The 22,525-nt window shown below is 39.0% G+C and overlaps 1 protein-coding gene across 3 annotated transcripts in view; it reads right to left on the minus strand.

The window, feature by feature from the left end:
- The window catches only part of NELL1 (neural EGFL like 1), a 281,618-nt gene that overhangs the window by 246,833 nt on the left and 12,260 nt on the right, over positions 1–22,525 (minus strand). For all 3 annotated transcript variants that reach the window (XM_085300904.1, XM_085300903.1, XM_085300902.1), the window contains exons 2-3: positions 16,022–16,172; positions 1,771–1,941 (exon numbers count right to left, since the gene is read on the minus strand). In XM_085300904.1, coding sequence (XP_085157030.1) covers positions 1,771–1,941; positions 16,022–16,172 — 322 coding nt within the window. The remainder of the gene's footprint in view (positions 1–1,770; positions 1,942–16,021; positions 16,173–22,525) is intronic.

Raw genomic sequence — 22,525 nt, forward strand, 5'->3', positions numbered from 1 at the left:
TGTTTTCACTGAAGCCTCTACTATGATCTGCCCTCAAGTCATGCTTTCAAAACTGTTCCCATTACCTTCCACAGGAGTTGGCATAAACTACCACAAATATACAGCCAAATGGAGGCATTTAGCTATGAATCTGCACTGGCAGCAGCCTTGRGATACACCACCCTAGGGAACACTCTTAGATGTATCAGCCCTGCTTTAGGCTACCTGACACAAAAGGCTATATACATTTACCACCTTATATGACAGCACAGCTTATTCCATAATTGTATTTATCTATTCCTGCCTGTTACTGTAAAGAAAATCAGGTCACAAGCATGATTATATGCAACTCTGTTGTCCCTGGATAGACTTGTGTACCAGGAAGGMGTTTTATACCGTTTTCCTCTCACGCTGTGTGCAAGAAGGCAAGCAGGGAAAAAATCTGCCAAGAAGGACTTCCTGTAACACATTTGCTGTTCATTAAGAAGTGATCATAGTGGGTAAAGAACCACCTCTCCCAAAACCTATTATGTCAATAAACAAACAGAAATGCAAGTGGTAAGCAAAGAAGTAACATAACAGACAAATAATGGTAAGATAAATAAATCAGAGGATGGAAATGAATGAAGATTTCATGACTGAATGAAACCAAAATTGCTCTAAGCATTTAATTGTATCTAGAGTTCAAACAATAGGATTCAATAAGCAACCTTCCTTGAAATTAGGTTTTTGCTTTTTTAAATGCAGCTGGAGAGAACAGTCATAACTTTCTTCTCCAAATAGTAGCTCATAATTACTTTGGTCAAAATTAAAACTTTTTCAATGTTCCRATAACCGTATGCTCCCGTAACTTTATTCTATCCACCCGAAWGARATAAAGACTTTAGAAGAAAAAAYAGCTACCATCACCCTATATCATTTRAATACCACAAATTGCATATGCATATGGTAGGTTGATCCTCCCACTGAAAAAAAAAAAGAATATTTTTGATATTAATTCCCATACAAGAAGAATTGAAACTAATGGTTTGGTTTCTGCACTCCTAAAGACTATTTTGAAGGTCTGAAATCTGAGTTTCCAAGTTGCCTCATMAACCACTATGTTAGTGAAAGGTAAGAATCTTCAACATATTGTGAAATCAAATCCCAAGGGAAGGGAGATCCTAGGATAGTAGTTCGCTTCTTTTTCATTCCTTGAAATCCTGACAATCTGTCATCTTGCAGTCTTCACAGGTTTTAAAAGAGAAAAAAAGTGCAATGACAGAAAGAATGCCCTACAGAAAATAAACAGCACCAGTTCCGTACACTTAAAAAGAAGCTTGCAAGTTTCTGAGAAGTTTYCAAGTGGGACGGGGGTGGGAAAAGGAAAAAAAAAAAMACAGTAAAAAGTGTGTTACTTGATTCTGTAAAATAAAACACCTCCGACATATCTATCTGTTCTTGAAGTTTCCAGGCATGCTGAGTGAAGCAGTTCACAACAGAACAGACTGCACACCAATCTATCACACTTAAATGCAATCACAGCCAAACATAACATCAGCCAGTACCTAAACTGCACATAGATGCATTTAATACTCCCCAGTCAGCAATCAACCTTTTCCATWTTTGTTCATAATCACAACATACTGTTTCATTTTAATGCTTTGTTTTCTTTTTCTTACCTCAGTGCAGTTGGTTGTGATTTTTAAATTAACTTTTAAAAAATTCTTTCCTGTTTTGCAGTTTTGTTCCTGTGTCATAATTTGCGAGCATTTGTTAAAGAAATAGAAATTACTGAATACATTTTCTTACCTGTTGCAGTCCACGTGGAGCAAAAGGTGRGATGCACTAAGCGACACGGCAATCTTGTGCCACTGTCCATCTGCCAGACGGTATGGGAACACCTCTGTTCTTGACTTCCCGTTAAACCTGTAGTGATATCTAATCTCATCCCGTAAGCCACTGCTCTCCAGTTCAAAATAGCTGTATTAAAAAAAAAAAAAAGAAAAAAAAGAATCAGTAATCAGTTCCATTGGTCTATCCATTATTTCTGTCATTTCCTAAATTTCATAATTTCTAAATTCAGAGATAACTTCTAACCAAACACCACATACAAGGTCACAATCTAAAGAGGTTATACAGCATGGTTTGTACAATCTACCAGATCTTTTTTTTTTTTTTGAGAGAGAGAGAGAGAGAGAGAGAGAGAGAGAGAGAGACATATTACACATTTAGTACATTATAAAAATAGCAATACCGTTTATGTGAAGACAGTTCACGTTCAAAACACCACTTGACAGTCCTGCAAATTTACAAATTTACATCCTCTTTTTATCCACAGAACAGGTGAAGAAGAAAGAAGTGATCCTTACTCTACTCACCAAATGCTTTGTAYGAATGCAGGATTTGCAGACAACAAAATTAAAGGACTATACCTAACATTACAAATGGACAAATAAAAAAAACACTAAGGTAAGAAAGCACAGAGYAATCTTTAAACTTGTATTCATTTTTTGCAAGTTTACTTTTTAAAGGTTTATTTTTAACATTCCTCTACACATAACTGTGCATAATTCATTTTCTGACTATATTTTTAGAGCTGTAATTATTCAGCTTTACAAGGAAACAAAACCCCCTGGCTAGATTAAACTTCTCAAAACCCGGCAAAAACCATCAAAACCTTCAGACAGTCACTGCAAAAGCACAGTCACAGGACAGGATCGTCTTGTTAACAAAGCAAGACTATCAACTGGCCTCACTACGACTACAAGGATCAACTCCGTTTTTAAGATCAAGTTAGCCCTTATGGAAGTAGCACATGGATAGTGTGAATAGTGAAGCACAGCACGCAGAACGCACGCTACCACCAGATCAAGGCTCCCCCCATCTTCTAAAATGAAGTCATGGATACAGAAAGCAGCAGCAAACACAGACCTCCTTTCCCAGCAGAAGTACGTCTACAGTCAAGCGCAGACGTTAAGTCTTCCAGCTAGTTCCTACCCTCATCTACCTCCACAGCATCATGTTCTTTTCCTACAGCACAACGTCAATTTAACATGTCAGATGAAGGACAGGTGCTATTTCAGGATAAAGAAAGCAGAGCAATGCAACGAAATCCATCTCCAAAAAACAGATGCAACACAATGTAATAAATGCCTAGATGCTGATTTTCATTTTCACACGAGCCTTTTACACTGCTCATGTACACACAGCCCAACAGCCAGCATAAACAAGCTTCACGTGAACTGTGTATACTTCACTAAGAACAGTTTTTCCTACCGAAGTGGCAACTATTTAAAACAAAAATTAAAAAACRTTCTGTCGGAAGAAATTTGCTTATATGATAAAACACTAGCTGGGAATATGTGCAAAAGTTAGCCAGAGATTAGGAAGAATAAAACTTGACCAAAAAAYATCCAAAGCTGCTCCACCTTGCCAACACCCTGCTGTTTAGACAGCCGTCATGTTTTTCAGGTAACAAATGAGCATTAGACTGTCACCTGAACCAAAGATTCAAGTGCAAAGTAAACACAGTCAGAGGCAAATAAGGGCAAAACCAAAACTGAACAAAAGCATGACTAGTACATGTACAAATAAAATACATGCAGAAGAGAGTGGAAAAAGTAAGGCAGGCTGGTATTGCAAAGGATCTAGCCTGCTTCATACACGTGAAGAGAACATGAGGGCAGAGGAACAGAAGTTCTCTAAAAGGCAGAGAGTTAATTTTGATTAATTACCTTCCCCTGCGCCTCCTTACGATTCCTAAATTACACTCATAAGAAATCTGGAGAGGAATTTTTTATTATTTTATTTTGATACTCAGTAGGTGCATAGTCAGTATACAGAAGATGCTGCTGCTGGCATTTTGCAAGACAGGCAAGCACTAGGACAAGTGCTGTCAATTAAGTCATGCTTACCAAGTTAAATGTTTCATAATTGCCATCTGCTGTCAAAGCACAAAAAGAAGTCATTAGAAGACTTCCTTTCTCTCTTCTTTAGCTAAGCATCACTGAGGCAGAAAACAGAAAAAAAAAAAAAACACAAGGGAAAGCTACATAACATGCCAGTGTCTCTCTCACATGCAGACTGTGTGTGTACATATTTATTTACATTGCTGATCACAGAAGCTTAAGAGCCTGAGTGCAAGACAAGCTCCTGTTGTGGGAAGCACATTCCTTCCTGCAGTGATGCTTTATCGCTGCAGAACTAATTGCTTGCTACACAATGTTTTGTTTGTTAGTAAAAAAGGCAATACCTCTAGCCCTGGAAAGGTCACTCAGATATTGCACTGAATCACATTTACGTTATGCTATTTGAACAGCACAGGGCACTGCAAACAACAATTTTTCATCTGACAAGCTTTACTGCCAATAGGTACTTCAGGACTGAGGCAACTYGTTGCCTATGTAGTGAGTTTACTGTCAGTCTCCTGACTGATTTATGTAACACACACATGTGTTACAAGTGTGACTAGTTAAAATTTACTGTAATAGTCAGTGCTAGCATTTTTATGTATGTATACCTCTTGCACTGCTAAGAGCTACAGAACTGTGTGAAATACCATGTTTTACCTTCTCGGTTACAGGAACGGAGGATGACAGCAGAAAAACTCTGCATCTGTTTCTCAATATCCTTCAACTAGTGCAAATTAGAAGCAGTTACGCTCTAGTCAACAGAAATCCAACAGCGGAAACTGGCAGGATTAGCAGATTAGCCCAGTCTATTTGAAGTATTTAAATAATACAGGACAGCGTAAACCAGTATTTCTCCATTGATTTTACTGAAGTTGCATGATTTCACGCTGAGAACTTCACTATACACACACACACGCCACCATATTCCCAAGATAATTGAAAAGATGTAGCTGTCTTTCCTCTAATTCATTTGGAAAGAGCGCTCTCAATAGCAAGTTGCTTTCTCTTCTTTCCTCCTCCCTTTTGAATTCAGATGAAAGCCTCTTTAAAATCAATGACAAAAAAGGCCACTCACTCCTGAAATAAATGTGCCTGTTGTGTACTAAAGTCCTAATCTGCATATTATGGAATGGAAGACAAATGACTGGAAAAACATAGGCTTAGACAAGAAATAGTCAACCTGTGAGAAAATAATTTCTAAAACCAGGGAAAAGMAGCATGTATTTTTAGATGTCTCGTCTTTGATTTGAAACACCTCTGAACAAATTTGTATTTACTATAAACTGACAGGTAAACAAGGGGGGGGAATAACAGAAGCTACCACACCAGCGCGAGAGAAAGGAAAGATATAATCTCTAACCTTTGTTTCTTTTGGTAGGTTCTTGTGGATATTTTAGGAGGAAAAAGACATAGGWCCAGAACCACACTAAAATGACATAGAACCAGGTTCCTCAAAGGACTGCAGCATCTCAAGAGAGGGAAGTGGTCTTCCACACTTGTACTGCCTGAATAAAYGTACCATCAGTAGGCAAGCTTGAAYTTCCAACATTGCCATGAGATCCATAGCAACAGCCACAGGGAGACCACTGAGTACCACAACTAGTTCTGCTTCTGCATCACATCTGCATGAAGTCTGACTGGAACAGGTCTAAGATACCTGTGTGTGTTGCTGCTATAGATAGCCCCCACCACTCTCCTTGTGACCTTTTCCATGAAAGCGAGATTTGAGACAGTAATCTATTTGTCAACTTGTTAACACTGAGTGACAGGCTCTTGTTTCAGTTATTTCTCAAGGATGTTTGATCACAAAGGTGATCAAAAGCAGCATGCGTTTTAACGGATGARATCCTCAGAGCACATGTATTAAGAAAGCACACTGTTTATGGAACTGCAATACAAACTATTATATGACTTTGGCTGAAATTTTTCCACTAGTAGAATTTTTATATTTGTTAAGCATGAAAGCTACTGCTGGCTTCTTTTATAGAATTCAAATGTTCTTCATAAACCTGTCAGTAGTCTCTCATTCAAATCCCAAAGTATAAGGCAGCAAAATGCAAAAACATGCTACTAAGTTCAGATGAATCTTATGCATATCAAAAAAGTTTGGGTACTTTAAAATGCCCTTTTAATGCCCTTAACAGAAGGGCAATATTATTCCACAATCAGCTCAAGATGCTTTACAATTCTTTCTGAAAGCATTTGAAATCCCTATAACCTCACATAAGGGTTATTATAAGAAGATAATGCTCAACTTAAAGTTTACTGCTTTTTCTTTTTGGACACAATCATATTGACAATTTAACTGGGCATTTGACAACTCATTCCACTTCCAGATCAGGAGAAAAAGGTGCYCAAAAGCCTACCCTAAGTTAAAAACAGCTGTTGTGGATGTAACGACCAACAAAACTGATAGAGTCAGTATCAAGATTAAATAAAACATGTAAGACACCTGAAACAGAGTACTCAAAGTATTCCTCTAAGATGAGTTGGTTTACATCCATTAGCTGCATTAAAGACAAATACTCATGTATTCATCATAGCTAGCAGTGATCTCAACACGGGACAAATGGCACCACACTTCATTCAAAGAYGTTACTGCTCTCAGGTTGCACCGAGTGGAAGCGTCCAGAGGAGGAAGGGCTCACAGGCTCCGAACGAGCCATGACCCCATGAACAGCTGTAGGATATACAGTCTTTTGAACATGTTTACTTTAAACAGTACTTTTTGTTCAGATCTGATGATGCTAACATCTGTAACACCCACAGTGAAGACAGGGCACCATCTGGTAATCACAATCCTGATTGAGTGTATATACAAGAGCTGTAAGAATAAAGACAAATCTTTTTGTGTTTAATTCTGGAAGTCTTCCTCTTTATCAAATTCAAACATAAATAAAGCAGAGTTATCATATTGACTTTGTAACTTCCATGATGCCTGATCAAGTGCCAAATGAAGCCCCACTGCCTCTTTGAAAGAGCAGCACCAGCACTTACAGCAGATGCTCTTAGAGCTATCGAGCAGATGTCCCAGGGCAAGGCAGCAGGCACAGATGGCATCCCTGTAAATATGTACAAACTTAGGGTTGCCATCTAGTCAAAACACTTGTGCAGCTGCATGGGATTGCATAGGACAAAGTCACAAAACCTTAGGAGTTCAAGGATGGAAACACTGTTCACCTTTGCAGATGCTACAGCAACACTACGAAGTCAGTTCTCTCAGCTGCTGAGAAACCACTGTCATAGTAAGACTCCAACTTGCTCAGAGCAGTTATTGAACAGAAGCTTCAGGGAAGTTCTGGTCAAGGCATAATTTTTTTATTTTGTTTTAAAGTAAAGCAAATTCAAAGTTCAAATTTCAGCCCATTTGGCATCATCAGTTAGAAACTCAGSAAGCTACTGCACAAACTTGACTATTCAGACAAGTCTGTGCACATAGTATTTTCGTTTCATGATAGCATCCTAGCAAAACTGAGTATCAGAACATTTAATGATATTTAATGATAAAAATTGCTTCAAACAAGCCTGGTTTAACACCTTTGGAGAAACACTCCTTGATGCATTCAGAGGCAAAGGAATCCACATCGATCACCGTGCAGATGTCAGGATTTTCAGTCTACAGAGATTCTGCAATGAATCACAGATCATTATGCTTCTGGCCTTTTATCGCTTTTCACCCCAATAAAAGTCTGTGTGCACAGTGGTGCACATGCCACAGTATCGTTTCATTTTTGCTGCCAAGTGGTTCAGCATGGACAGCAACATAAAAGAAACTGAGATCTTGTCCTAGCTCTCCCTTGGTGGACAGCAAATCGGGCCAACAGCACGCAGTGGTGATGCTCTACTACACTCTGCAGATAAACTGGCAGGACTATGTTTGAGACCATCATCACTGACAGTGAAGCTACACAGAGCAAAAGCAGTGTCTCTGAAACAGAAGAACTATCTGACTTCAAACAAAAGTAAACACCTTGCAGTTGTGACCACTCTTCTATATGGCTGCAAAACTAGAACAAGTTACAGCTGTCAAGACTAATATCTCAGCCACTTCCACAGGCACTGCTCCTGTACCCTAGCTACTATAAAGTGACAAGGTAAGATCCCAAGATCTGAAGCATTACCGCATTGTCAAACACTGCATTTTGAAGAAAACCAGTGTGATCAGGTGTACCGATCTAGTCCTTTGCTACATATGCATATGCTTGCAAACTATAAAGAGCTACTTTTTAGAGCCAGTTTAACTACAGACAGATTGAGAGGCTGCCCAGAGAAATCATACAGGGCAAGTTTTTGTGGCATTAAAGACTTACTGCTGTGGCAGAGATTATGTACTGATATCATCAAAGCTTATGAGCAGAATCAGACTGACATCAGGCAGCACAAAAGGTGCAGTGAGTAGAATAAGGATTATCTGTGACACTGAAGGTATCTTGAAAATCAGATTAATTTTCTACCAAAGAAATTGCAAAAGCTGAATGTCATGCATTGCACAGAGACTCCATCACCATCATCTACCACTCCAAAAGTATTCCTCCAATATAAGCAAATAAGCCAAAATAAAAAAACACTGAATTTTATCACACTCCAATTCTTTCAAATTCCTACAATAAAAGCACAGAAGTTGAACTTCCCTGTGATGCTGGTTTACCTAAACACAGTCCTTTCATCCATGTGTATCCTTTCATTACAAATGAAAGGAACAAAACTCAGGCAATTAAACAAACTTCTTTTCCCATTCAGAGCACTCTGAGTACAATGGGAATCATGTTATATCAGCCTAGCCTGGAACATTTAGCAATAAAAAGCTCCACAGTGGCATTTTCTATAACAAACATTTATCTTTTATTCTGCTGGTCTTCTACATGGCAGCTGGGGTGTTCCAATCTGCAAGGCTTTAAGCATTTATGATGTTCAAAAGATGCATCTGTGTACCTGCAACTAGGCAAGGGTCATCCAAATACAAATTTCCTTTCTTCTTTGATTGTATGAAGAAAAATAGTAGCTTCAACATTTGTCTGCCAGCCAGAATCAGAACTGGTACAAAGCAGCTACTCATTTTCATGGTACGTGCTGTAAGGATGAGCTTAAGAGCTTTTTCTTTCGTTTTGTATGTCTAAAAATCTACCACCTTCACTGTGGGTACTATCTGCCTATTATCTGAAAAATAGACGCTGGCTCTCCCCTACACATACTAAACCAAGCAAGTAGTATCACACTGCACCTAAAAATCTCCAGCATAGCAACTCAGCAGGGTCAAAGGCATCACAGACAGTAAGACAGAAAAGAGTCTGAAGTAACCTACCACCATGACTCCTTCACTTATATCATGACTCCTTACACTGCTACCATCAGAAGACCACAGAGACACACACCCACAAGAACCAAGACATCTCTGCCAAAAGTAGCCCTCTGCTAAAAATGACCATCCAGCAAAGCAATGGGAAAAAAATTTTACTTAACTCACTCTAAGAAAGCAGGGATTGATCTGGCAGTAGGGGATGCAGCCCACCACTGAAAGGAAAGGCTCTGTTCTACTACCTGCATATTCTCACCTCACCCTTYGCAAAGAGATTTAGCCATTCTGCTGCAGTATGACATTTCAATCCAAGGAGCTAATCTGCTAGAAAAGCAGCAGGGAAAAAAAAGAAAGAAAAAAAAAAGAAAATAAAGGAGAATGATTTCTCCACCCATCAGCACTCTAAACCRAGTCACCCAACATTCACACAATGATTGTATCTGCAGCAAAGAAAGCAGTTSTTGGCAATTCACAGCTGTGCTTCGAAGTAGCCCTTGAAGAGCTCCTATGACTCCTTATCTGTAATACCCTGACCAAGAGCTAGACAGTGCACCAGCAGACCATCTGCTCTATCTAGCACCTGTATCTAAGGCCCTTCTGAATGGCGGCTGCTGATCTTTTTCTGATGCTAACCACCTGATCCCAGATGGAGTTGGCTCAGGGGTCCCTGTGGATATCCAGAAGCCCAWAGCTGCCAGTCAGACCACAGACCCCCAACAGAGCTGTTAGCAAGGCAGAGCATAGCCCCATGCAGTCCTTCCTTCCTTTACATTCATCACCTTGAGGAGAACTCAGATCAGGGGCTTCTCAAGTCCAGAATCTCTAAATACCAGATTTTAATACAACAAAGTAGAATAATATAACCTTGTAAACCATTAAGATCCGCCTCTTGAACATAGCAAAATATTTGAAAACAAACTACCCTGTCATAATTGCTCTGCCTTACAAGAAGGGTTCCTCCTCCCCACCCCCCCGGTCTTCCTCTCAAATTCAGCTAACTTTGGGGGTTAGGACAAATTCCACACAATTTCTGCTACATTCCCAGAAAAAGTGTCTCTCTTTCCTTTATCTCAAGGTCCAGCTGCATGCCTGCTCCTCTCAGGACTCTCTCAGTCTCTGCTGGTACCTGCTKCCCCTCCTTGCCTCGCCTGTACCCCCTGAGCAGCTTTCCACAGGCAGGAGTCATTAGGGCAGGCTCAACAGCTACCCTCCCTTTCAGAGGGCATTGCCTAGGGCAAGGAAAGCACACAGGCATGTTTGCTAAACTGCAAACAGAAAACTAAAAACCAGACACATCATCATAAACACCCAACCTACTGTCCAACCAAGCAAATGACCATCTATGAATAAAATGCTGTGAATAACTAGCCCTCTTCTTAACAAGAAGAGTTACACTCTTAATGAGCAGCCAGAATTCAGTGGACACAGTTCTCAGAAAGTTGCTTTCAGTGTAAGTTAGAGACATTTCTGCATTTTGCCTATATCAGAGGGTCATAAAACAAGCGGAGTAATTCAGCATGTTGGAGAAGACTCCTGGGGGACCCACACATCTTGCTCCTGGCTGACCACAACATTTCTGCACTGTCCAAATGCAGTTTTAAAGAGTTTCAAACTGTCAGCCATTCTGTTCCGATTGCCAACAAGGTCCAATCAATGTGTTTCAGCAGCTGGTTATCAGCAGCATGTTAATGCTTCAGAGAGACAGCAATTGTCAGCCTACCCTACATAAAACACCTGCTCTCAGCAGGGAGCCGCAAGATGGAAGGTAGATCCTCAAGCAGCAGCTCTTCTTCCACAATGCTTAAATCAGGGGAAGACGTATAGAATATAACAATTTTGCCTTGCTTTCCCCTTTTGTGCACTAGAATCCCCAGGATAGAATCAGGAGGCTCCAATTCTATTTCCACTTGCATCTCTAAGGACCCCCTAAAAGAAAGAAAAGGAAAAAAAAGTCTGGAAGAAAGAAGGCTCAACTGTCTGCTTGTTGCACACTGGGAAAAAAGTGCATAGATACCGCACATGTTCCACATCACCCAGTTCAGAGTGAAATAAGGCAAGATCTTCATACTCTCTATACAGCTTGCCAATTTAGCAATTCTACATATAAATATTAATGAAGATGTAACCTTCACCCCCAAAAGAAAAAGGTTAATGGCTACACTTGCAGAGTTTTTTCTTCCTTTTTTGATAATAGGCATCTCAGAATCCAATATGTGTATAAACATGTTGGAGAGAATGATCTAAAACATAACAAGGARTAAATCCAATTTTTCAGATTTTCAATTAGGGTCAGAAGTCTCTTGCATAGATTTATTTTCATTAATTAGGTGCCGGTGCTTAATTTAACTAGCTTGTTATCCTTCTGTATTTTTAATCAAACATATTACAATCCCAGCAACCTGAGTTCCACTCAGGACTCATGCACCTTGAAAAATGCACAGGAGAATACCTTGAGGAGTAGGTCAATTAAAGGCTTTATTCTATTTCTTATAGGTAGCACTTCCTCACCAGAAACACACGGCTCCTCCACTTACTAGTTTACTTTCGTACATTTTGCAAGCCAATACCCAACAGTTTACCTTCCAAAAAGTCAAAAGGAATTTTGATGAAAGATTAGGATACTTGATGCAGACCCAGTACCTCTGGTACATCTGACCAGTCTTAGTCAGATGACAACTTGGCTGCCAACCACTGTTGCTCTATGTATAAATATACTGGAAAGGCTGTATTTCCTCTCATTTCCTTTCAGATGAGTAYCAAAWTCATATGTGATGCATACTGGTGCTACCCATCTGATTTTGAAGGAAGTTCACACACGTACTTTAGCAAAAAATTTGCTCTGCACTCAATCCTTCTGAGGGTTCAGGCCTAACAAGCATAGCTCATGAGTAGTGGTCTAATGGYGGCTACCTCCCAAAAAATCTGCAGTAACAAAAATTAAAGGTCATTACTGAAAACTTAGACAGTACACTATTTGAAAAAGTTTTAAGTTAGTGGAGTAACCAGGAACAGGGGCCTATTCTCCTCATTCTTTTCTTGTTTTTTTGCTCATCGTTTCCAAACACTAAAACCCTACATTCTAAGTAGGCAAACACTTTCCTTTCCCTGTCATTGCAATGCTTCATTTTACAGACAACRTACGGGAAGAGGTTTTGACTTTAACGTTTGTTTGAGGCCAATATTTCTCAATAACAAGAAAAGGAAGTATTACAGAAGTCAATTGTTTTTAAATTGTGTCCCAGACTGGTCAGAATATCATTGTCAGCTCTTTTGATGGCAGCCAGTATTTCACAGAACGTTAACCTGGGTAACTGAGTATCCTTGACAGATTTCTCCAAATATTGATCTTGGCCAACAAAGGAAAGGAGCTATCAATATACCACCAACCCAGGGCATAAACAACACAAAGGTAATGCTAACTCCATCTGCTCTCTCAGGCTCTGGGCCATACAAGACCAGAGCACATAAGGAGCAAACAGAGAACTCCAAATTGAGATGTATTGTATCACTGTGGAAGCAAGGCAGGATTTTAAGTATCCTGATGAGCTTTTGCAAGTCTCTTGGAGGTCTGAATAGTTAAAGGCTGTGAGAAAGATAGCTCAAAGGTTCATTCCTCTAGAAAGAATAGGCCTCACAATTCTCCAACAAAGAAAATACGTGAAGATATAAATGGGCAGAAACTAACAAGTTTATCCATCCTGTATTATATTTTGTCATCTGTAATTTATAAATAAACTCGATAGTCTGCAGATTTACCATCGTATTCCAGATAATTACACAAGCAGTCTGCACATACTATCAGAYTGTACAGTACAATGAGACTTAATCAGTGTTAATCTTTCCATTTTCTAAGCTGTATATTAATACATTCAGAACATTAGAACAATCTTTATCATTAGGTTGATTCAACAAGATATAATATTAAAAGATACATATATCGTGTATTCTACATTAGTAGAAAACCTGTCCAGCAAATGATAGAAATGAATGACTAATATCTAAATGTTGTGAAATATCCATTTAGTATAATAAAACACATATTTGAATGGCTAACTTCAAGAACAGTTGTACTCATCTTCTTTTGAGACCTTCTATATTATGTTTTGTTATTCAAAAAAATGTAAGATCCATTTACATACATATTTTTAAAACATCCTACACATTTTGCTTTCAGAGTTCCATGCTGTTAATGGAAAATAAATTCCTGCTAATATTTACTCAAGAAATGAAATATAAACAAAGCATTCTTTGTATTATTACCCCGTAAGTTTTCACTTGAACCTTACAGCAATCATCTCAGTTGTATCACACAAAATACTTTTTTGAACTAGTTACACTGGTACATATAACTTGGTATGAGTGTGTGTGTGTGTGTGTATATACATATATATATATCCCTTTTTATTGCATGGAATAAAACTTATCTGTCAACTATGACTTCTGCGTACAACCAAAGAAGGTCCCATACAAAGATATAAACTCTTCTACCAATAACTAACGCAGTTTCTCCATTTATTCAAGAGTTGAACTCCTAAATACTCTGTAGTCTCAAACTTTTAATTTAGCTACCCTTGACATGCTGAAAAGTCAAAAATCACTATGTCTTGACTACAGTATTTCCTATTCTGCTCCTGAGGGAAGAGTTCTCGGTTCAAAACTACCACTAGTTAGATGATAAAAGTACCCCTATACATGTTCCCATAAATCTTAATCATGTTGAACCATCACAATGTTTCTTACACAATGTTTCTTACACAATGTACATGAAAAGATAGACCAGTAGGAGCTAATTTCAGTGCAAGATTTCTACTGCAAGAGCCTTCTAACACTTGCTCTCTGAAACTCTGTTAATAAAGTCATCTCTCCTTGTGGCATCTACATCATGAGTAACAGTGTGGTGATTAGGGGGCAAAAAAAASCACTGGTTCATTTGTAATCTAGATCCCCAATTACAGAGACACTAATATTACTCACCCCCCCCCTTCTTTTTCTTGGCCCTCTACGCTCTGCCAGCACTATTCTCTTTGCATTGTCTATTTTCTTAGACACAAGGATGGCTGAAAAAGGCTTAACAAAAAAGAATGTCACTAGAAAAGGGCCACAAGAATTATCAAAAGCTAGTAGGAGCAACATTAAAAATCCCAGTGTGCCGAGGGCCTGCACCCACCTCAGCTCACAAGCAAGGCTAAAGAAGAGAGTGACCTGAGCAGTTAGAGCAACATTAAAAGTGCTGCTATTATATTGATCGTAATGTAACCAGTGTACCCTTCAGCAGTGCATTACAAAGCTTTATGCCCCAAATCTTTGCTCTCTACTCTCATCRCTGTTAGAAGTATTTTCTCCATTTCCAACCACTCAAGAATTTCTGCCATCACAGAACTAAGGGTTTGAAAGCACTATCCTTACCAAGGTCTAGGTAACAACCTAAGACACTAGGGAAAGAAACACTACCTCTATTCTAAGTGACATACAATGAGCCTGGAAAATTGCAGTAATCCATCTGACATTCAAAATGCTAAAGCAGGAGCAGTCATTAGCAACACTGGACACGTCTGTTTCAGCTACTGCATAGAAGAACATAGATTAAATCTACATTGGCTATTACATAGAAGTACATAGATTTAAGTGAGACCAGCAACTAAGTCTTCAACTGTACATGTGTGTGTGTGTGTATATATAYRTRTRTGTGTGTGTGTGTGTGTGTGTATACACATACACGATAAAGTAAAAGAAAGGGCCCTGTAAGAGAGAAAATAAAGGCCACAAAAAATATGATGATAGAGTAAGGAAGTAACAAAATCCCTTCCTTATTCATCATACATCTCCCTTGTAGCATGGGCAAAAAGCCATCTCTGACCAAATAAAATAAAACCAATTTCTTATTCTTCATATACTTTCTCAACAAAGTTAAGATACTGGCCTATTAGCTACGGCATACATACAGGATTAACAAAATTAAATACCAATTAAACTTTTTTCTTCCTAAAAGATACACTGCAAAATGACAACTATTCAATTTGATTCAGGAACAATCAAAGAATGTCCTATGACATTTATTACAGCAGGACATTGACTAGATATAATAGTTCTTCAAGCCCTAAGCAATTATGGAGGAGGCAGCATTCTCAAAGTCACGAGCAGTCCAAGATTGCAGGAGATTATTTGGCCAAACAACTTCTTTGAAACATCAAAACACCAACAGAATTATTATGCTCGATAACACAACATACACTTTTTTTTGAGAGAGAGAGAGAGAGAGGGAGGGAGACAGACAGACAGACTGATGTCTGACACTGTAATATCTAATGAAAAGAATCTTTTTCTCCTCCTTATGCTGCTAATAAAAAACAAAATACACGAAGTAAGCATATAACACATTTTACTTCAGGAAAGAAACATATGCATCACTGCAAAAAAAACAAAAGTCTTAAGAACAGCTTAATTGCTGAACATCAAGAAGAAACCAATTATTTTAAAAYGATATGAAACATAGTTTAGCAGAAAATGGGAGACTGTAAATTTAACCTTCATGAAAAAGAAAACTCCAAAGTACACAGGAAAAAAATCAGTTGGTTACAAGTTTTGTAACTTCCAAAATGCATTGTGCCTACAACAAGATTGTTTYATGTTTGTTTGTTTCTCAAGCTATTTTACATGCCAGGACATATGAATAATGAATTCCTCCAGTAACAAAAATAATAATAAAAGTAGTAAATTGCAAACTACGAACAGATCCTTTAACTTACATGTCAGACTTTACAGCTACCCTTTCAACATACTGTCACAACAGACTGTTGAGTGCTCAGTCTCATATGTTACTGCTGCTCAAGAGGGAGAAACAGTTTTCTCTTACCTGTGCTCTAACTCTCGGATGGACAGTAGAACTCCAGAAGTTGACGCCTTCTGTTGCAGCGTGGCCAGAAATGTGAACTCACTTTTATTCCGAAAGAGCTGAATTAACTTTTCACTCACATGAGGCGCTGCATGGATTTCTCTTTCTATATCTAATAATTTCATTAAAAAAAAAAAAGGGGGGGAGAAAAAAAAAGAGGGAAATAAGAGTCTGGTAAAAATGCTAAGTCAGAAAGATTCAGACTACACTTTTCATTCTTCCATCAATATTTTTCATTTTGGAGAGTCATCTACCACACTCCACCACTGCATTCATTCAATGAAAAACAACCCAAATGCCATCTCTGTCAGCATGCCCACTTGTCACTTTGACAAGTTCACAATTGGTCAACTACTGATTTTCTGACAGTATTTCTGACAGGATGCTGAGCCATTCGTACCTGCTGTGAGCAGATTAAGTTGCTGTAAATAAGGTGTGCTGCAGTCAGATAAATAGGCTCCTAAATTCAAAGAAATCTCAGGCACTGCCTCACCCAGCACAATTCACCAAGCTCCAATTTCAGCTTTACCATTGACTCAGTTACCATCTCTCCATCATACATCGGAAGAAACCTGTCTATGCACTGTATAGGGCAGAGATGTATTATTGCTAGTAATGCTATTCGGCTGTGCTTCTGCCCAAAAAATACATGACATGCTTGCAATCCACTAGCATTTCTGGGATTTCTCAGTTTAAACAAGCAAAGTGTAACTGCTCATACAATATTTATTATACTATAGTGTGACCAGGGAGATCCAGAAATATTTGCCTTGCTAATCCTGCCAATGTCCAAGCAGCAGCATGCTTCTACATACTTGATCTTCTAACACTAAAATGCACCGTCATCACCTTCATTTTCAGCTCATCCTTTTATTCACAATATATCATCACTATGAAAGAGGACTAACAACAAAGGGAGAAATCACCGCATTCTACCTTCTCATCCCTCGTCATGCCTTTCAAGTTGGGCCCTTGTCACACATTTGCAAGACCTGGGTCACTTGTGGTTGCCAGATGTCATAACCAATTAGAAACCCAGTGTGSCGTCTTTAGGAAGACCTACTTTGTAGCCAGAAATGCAGGCACAAATTCTCAGCCAGGAGCAGACCCTATAACTCTACAGAATCCTGAGAACCTGGCCCAGCACAAACGCTGCAACCTACAAAGGAGCAACAACCTTTACAGTTCAGAATTTCACATCAGGAAAAATATTCTGCATCATTAAATGRGGCTTTGCAGGCTAAAAAGAAGAGTGGCTCAAAAAAACAACTTGAAAGTCAGAAATTTGGGCTTCTGATAGAATTCCATAGACTGAAACTAGAGTGCCAGGGAAAAAGTACTGGAGCATGTTCTGTAATTGCATGCCTCAATTATTCCTGTACAGCATAAAGCTCTTCAGATGAGCCTCCACTACCAGCATGCATAACACGCACTTTGGAAAGCTCACTTCTGAAAAGTTCTGCAAATTAGACATCAAAATCACTAGTCATTATGTAAAAATGCTTGCCAGAGGCTCCAATTCATCTGATAAATAAATCTAATGTCCACTTTACAGCATCAAACTATTTGTCTGCCCAAACCCATTTTTAACATAGCAGAGGATAAAGCTTTAAAGCACAGAAAATAGTCTCCACTGCCAACAAAGTGAGGGATGGAGGAAGAAACACTGCAGACATGGTTTTCTCTTTATCAATAAGATTTTATTATTTAAATAATRATCTTCACCTAGAAAATGCCAGCTCTCTTTTAAAAAAGTTGAATCAGGTGGCGTAGCACTACATATCCCAGATACTAGRAAGATTTCTGAGATATTACTCTGAAATTTTTAGTGTATCCTCTACTATACTATTTTAACTCATATGTGGCCCACTCTCATTAAAACATAGTCAGTTTACYATTTACTCAAATGCTGGAACAAAACAGGCAAGCCACTGGTACCAAGGCACAAGTGAAGCCTCAGGTATAAAATGCCCTAATGTTGACAGTTGAAGATAGTTAATCTTGTTTTGAGGGTTAAAAACCTTTGCATCTTACTTTTTTTTTTTAATTAAAGACATCACAATATTTTCAGAAGTAAAATAAAACTTATTCAAAGGTTTTCAAGAAGGCTTTCACATCTGCACAGGAAGCGTTGTCAGGGGAACGCGTGTGCCAAAGTTGCAGTCCACCCTCACAAAATCCAACATTTCCGCATACAGGGAGACCTGGAAATTAAGTCACATCCCTCCCACACAGCCATCAAATCTTTCTTACACAAAAATCCCGGACTCCTTAGTCAGAATCATTAGACCAACCCTTGTGCTGATCACTTAAGTTAGAAACACTTCAAAGCGTTGGGGTGCACTCTACCACCTCCTCACCGTCACGCATAGGTCGAAACTGCACGCGACACACCACATCCACTTTCTGTTAAAGTCAGCATATATCACAGATAYGAAAAGCCGGGAAATTCCAACCTCTTGGGTTCAAACTGCTACATAAGGAACCCCATTTACCTATCATTTTGCAACATCGTCCTAGCACATGCACGCAGAGGGAAACCAGGTGACCGCTTTTACGCTTGGATACACTACACAAAGCGCAGGCTTAGCTCCGCGCAATAGGTCTCATCACAACAACGATCAGGAGAGAACCGGGTACAACCGGGAACGATCCTTCGCTGCTCAGGGGAGAACACAGCAGACAGAAATGTTTATGGAATATCTGCTCTTTTATTCACAGCTCTGCCCTGGGAGCCACAGCCCTCCAGTGCAGTCCAGTCTCCATTCTGCTCCATTTCTGGAGAAAATGCCATACCAATGAATCATAAGTTCGATCCTTTTAGATCTCTTCAGGTTGACCTTCAGTCTTCCAAAAAAATTTAAAAAAATAAAAAAAACACCTTCATTGCAGGTGCCTCGAGGGGGAGATGTTTTTTTACATTCTCTATAAAAAATAACTCTGCTGGTAATGAAATGACGTATTTCCCACATAACATAGAAGAATATAGGTTTATACAGTTATCTGCAGTGAAACATCACTTCCACACCTAAACAATAAAGCAACCTCTGGCAAAAAAAAATAATTATATATATATATGTATATATATAAAATAATAGCCATGTCTCTCTATGCTCTTCTATATGATTATATTTTTTTAATTTGCAATAMCAGCTGCTCTTTTATTATTTTTTTAACAGAACATTTCCAAAATGAAAGGAGTTAAAGCAATTGCACATACACAGTTTTTGAAAGCACAACGGCCACAAACCCTCTAAGCGGGGCACCCGCTAAGGGGAGCGCTCTGAACGCGTCCAGCCAAACCGTGACCATCTTACTGCATGCGCTAACACTATGCAGCAGCCATAATTACTCACCATACTCACTTGCAGCACCTCCAAAATAAATTGCAAATTGCCATTTCAGCATGGGTCTGGTGTTTTTGTTTGGCTGAATCCCAATAAATTTAACCCATTTCAGCCTATAGCAAATCCCTTTTTGGGGAGTTTTTTTTTTTTTTTTTTTTTTTTTTTTTTAACATGAGGACACGAAGAATATACTAATAAGGAAAATTAATTAAGTACAGAAAAGGTCATCAGTACAAAGTGCTGAACAGCTAAGATTCCTTCGAATATTTAGCACTTGTTAATCATTCCTGCTTGAAACCTCCGTGGTTCTCTTGGCCTCCAGTGAATAACCTAATTCACTTGCCCATACAGTCCATGAAATTCTTCATAGCTGCTGAGAGCTTGAATCACAGAGATAGCTGACCACCAGCATTTCCCAATTAAAGGGACACTGTCAAGGAACTTAAGGAAAATGTAATTCCAATGAGCCAAAATGAAAAACCTCTAAAAATCTGGTTAAAAAAAAATGACTTATTTACTGTGTTATTTAAAACAAACTCAGAAATACAACCAAATTCAATATTCATACAGGGTCCTGTCCAGAAAAAAAATGCGTTTGAAGTTTATGAATTTTTCTTTTCAATACTAGACTCTGCGATATGCACATTTTAGTGACTTTTCCACACCAAAAGCCACAGAACATCCTTTGAAAAGAGAAAAATATGATTAAATATATGGTCCATTACCATAACTTTCCCCTCTAGAATTGACAACACATCTGCCATGCTACATGGGGATGAGCTACATGGGAAAAATCACTACCAATCCTGGCACAGGACTAAGACAGGCCCAGATGAACGATGGCTCTGCACASTTAGGGGAAACTTCACCTTGCACGTATGAAACGTTCACATACTGCAGCGCATACTAACCCRGCAGGACAGTTGGTGACAAATTGAATTACGGAAGCACGGTATCTCAGAATCAGGATCAGCCCTTACAAWTCTCATTTTGGCCCTCAAAACACATTTTCTTCCGCAATCTACTTCTCTCTCTACTTATCACCAGCTCATGACGGCCAAAACTTAAGTCCTCAGAATTTTGGTACYCGTTGCTCAGATCAGAGAAAGGGAAACGTTGGTTTTCACTCCATTACAAAGAGAGTAAGAAAGTGATCACCATGCACAAGATAAAATGAGTTATAGAGAAGAAAAACCTGTTAAAGCAGGCAAAGTTCTCTTTCAGCTTAATTTTATGATAGTGTCAATAATCCGTGATACCAAGGGAATCACATGACCATTCAGGTTGGAATTTTAAGCACAGAAAAGTATGCAACTGTTCTTACCAGCTCAATCCCAATCCATCTGGGAAATCAGTCTTCAATAAATGCTTCCAGTAGAGAAAAAAAACAGTAAAATTTAGTTCTAAATGAATTTATGGTTTTTGAAAGAGGAAGTATGCTTTATCACAACACAAGCCTGCCTGAATACTTTGTACTTTCACTTCTCCACTTTGGTAAGGAATGCAGAGCGTATTGCTTTATTGGAAACTTCAAACATTTTAAAGTTGTTTGTTTCACCAYGCTTTCAAGATAATCTTTGCACAGTAGCTCTGGAGAAGCAAGARGAATTTAATCCTACAACAACAAAGACTCTGGATTTCAGTGACAGCAACTAAAGAATTGAAAATTGCAGCATACTGYTTTTTACCTTAGTATGGGCAACATTCAATACAAGGATTAAATTTCTTTAAGAACAACAACAAAGCAGCACAAAAATTTTTAAGACAGTAGCTTTCCAAAATGTAATTCAGATCCCCACAGTAGGCAGTGAAASTGGGATCCAAAACAAGCAACTCTTGGAGCAGGCAGTTTCCAAAATTATCCACAAGGGAACACAAGACAGTGTCATAAAATCCTTCTCTTCACTGAAGGCAGGTGATTCTTCAAAGCTGCTAAGTCCAAGTGGGATGCAGATCACAGAATCCTTTCTGCTCCTAAGTCCCACTAATGGTCTTTCCAAGAATAGTCAAAACTTGCCTAAATACACTACTGGTGATGGAGGTCTCCAACCCCCGCTTCTTCCTACCCCTCTAAAAACATTCCTCAGTCCACGTGAGTCACAAACAGACCCAAAAGTCTGCAGAAGGATGCTAATACCAACCATGGGGATTGGCTGTCACCATAAGGCTCGAGACAGCCCCCACTGTGCAGCACAGACCCGCTGGTCAGCTCACTGCACACCTAGGCGCCACCTCGGCACGGACACAACCTTGCTCACCACRCGTCTACGCTGCTTCCAAGCCAGGCTTACGCAGGGCCTTTTTTGGCCAGCGCTCGCTGGTTCCCCAGGGCCACCCRTACCCATGGGACAAGGACAGACACCATCCTTCACCTTCTATCAGCAACAGCACAACACCGAGAGGGAAAAATACTCCCTTTCCTTTAAAGCTACGCCACCAGAGAGGCCTGAAGCAGCCACAACACTTTCCTCATGAGCGCACCTCTASTTCTAGGTAGTCTCACTAGTAAGAAAAGACATTTTAAATGCTTTATTTGCTTTTGCCTTGCTAGCTCCACTCCGAGTCAGTAATAAACAGTAGGAAATCATGTTCAGCAGCACGGCTTTCTAAATTATGATTATTCATTATAAATCACTTTTTACACGTTGCTTCGAACACTGTTCCTCAAGAATAAGATCTGTCTGCAGTGAAATGCTTGGTGATTTTAATATGCAAACCTCCTACAGAGATGATGTCTCATTTTAATTATTGTTTCGGTTTAATGGGTTTTCATTAAATTAGAGGATGGAGCAATTACCAGGGTGAATAGCTAATGTTACAAAGGTAAGTTCTCATGACGGTATAGCAAAAGCAGTTCTATTAGAGAAGGTGGAAAAACAGTGTAATTCAATGGTTATTCTCCTTTTGCATAATGCAAACTACCCCAGCAATAACTGTTTATATATTGCTGTCATTTTGACGCACACTTTCATGTACTAGTTTATGACTAGGTCTCTCCTAACAAAATTAACCCAGCACTTGAAACTGAAGGTATATTCTATTATGTTAAGGAAGCTCTTGCAAACCCAGTCCTCAAGCTCCAGAAGCCAAGGACAGCAGGGCTGAGTCACTAAGAAAT

Source organism: Rhea americana, unplaced genomic scaffold (genome assembly GCF_003343005.1).
Source record: "Rhea americana isolate MKP2758 unplaced genomic scaffold, rheAme1 scaffold_17, whole genome shotgun sequence".
Classification (NCBI taxonomy): Eukaryota; Metazoa; Chordata; class Aves; order Rheiformes; family Rheidae; genus Rhea; species Rhea americana.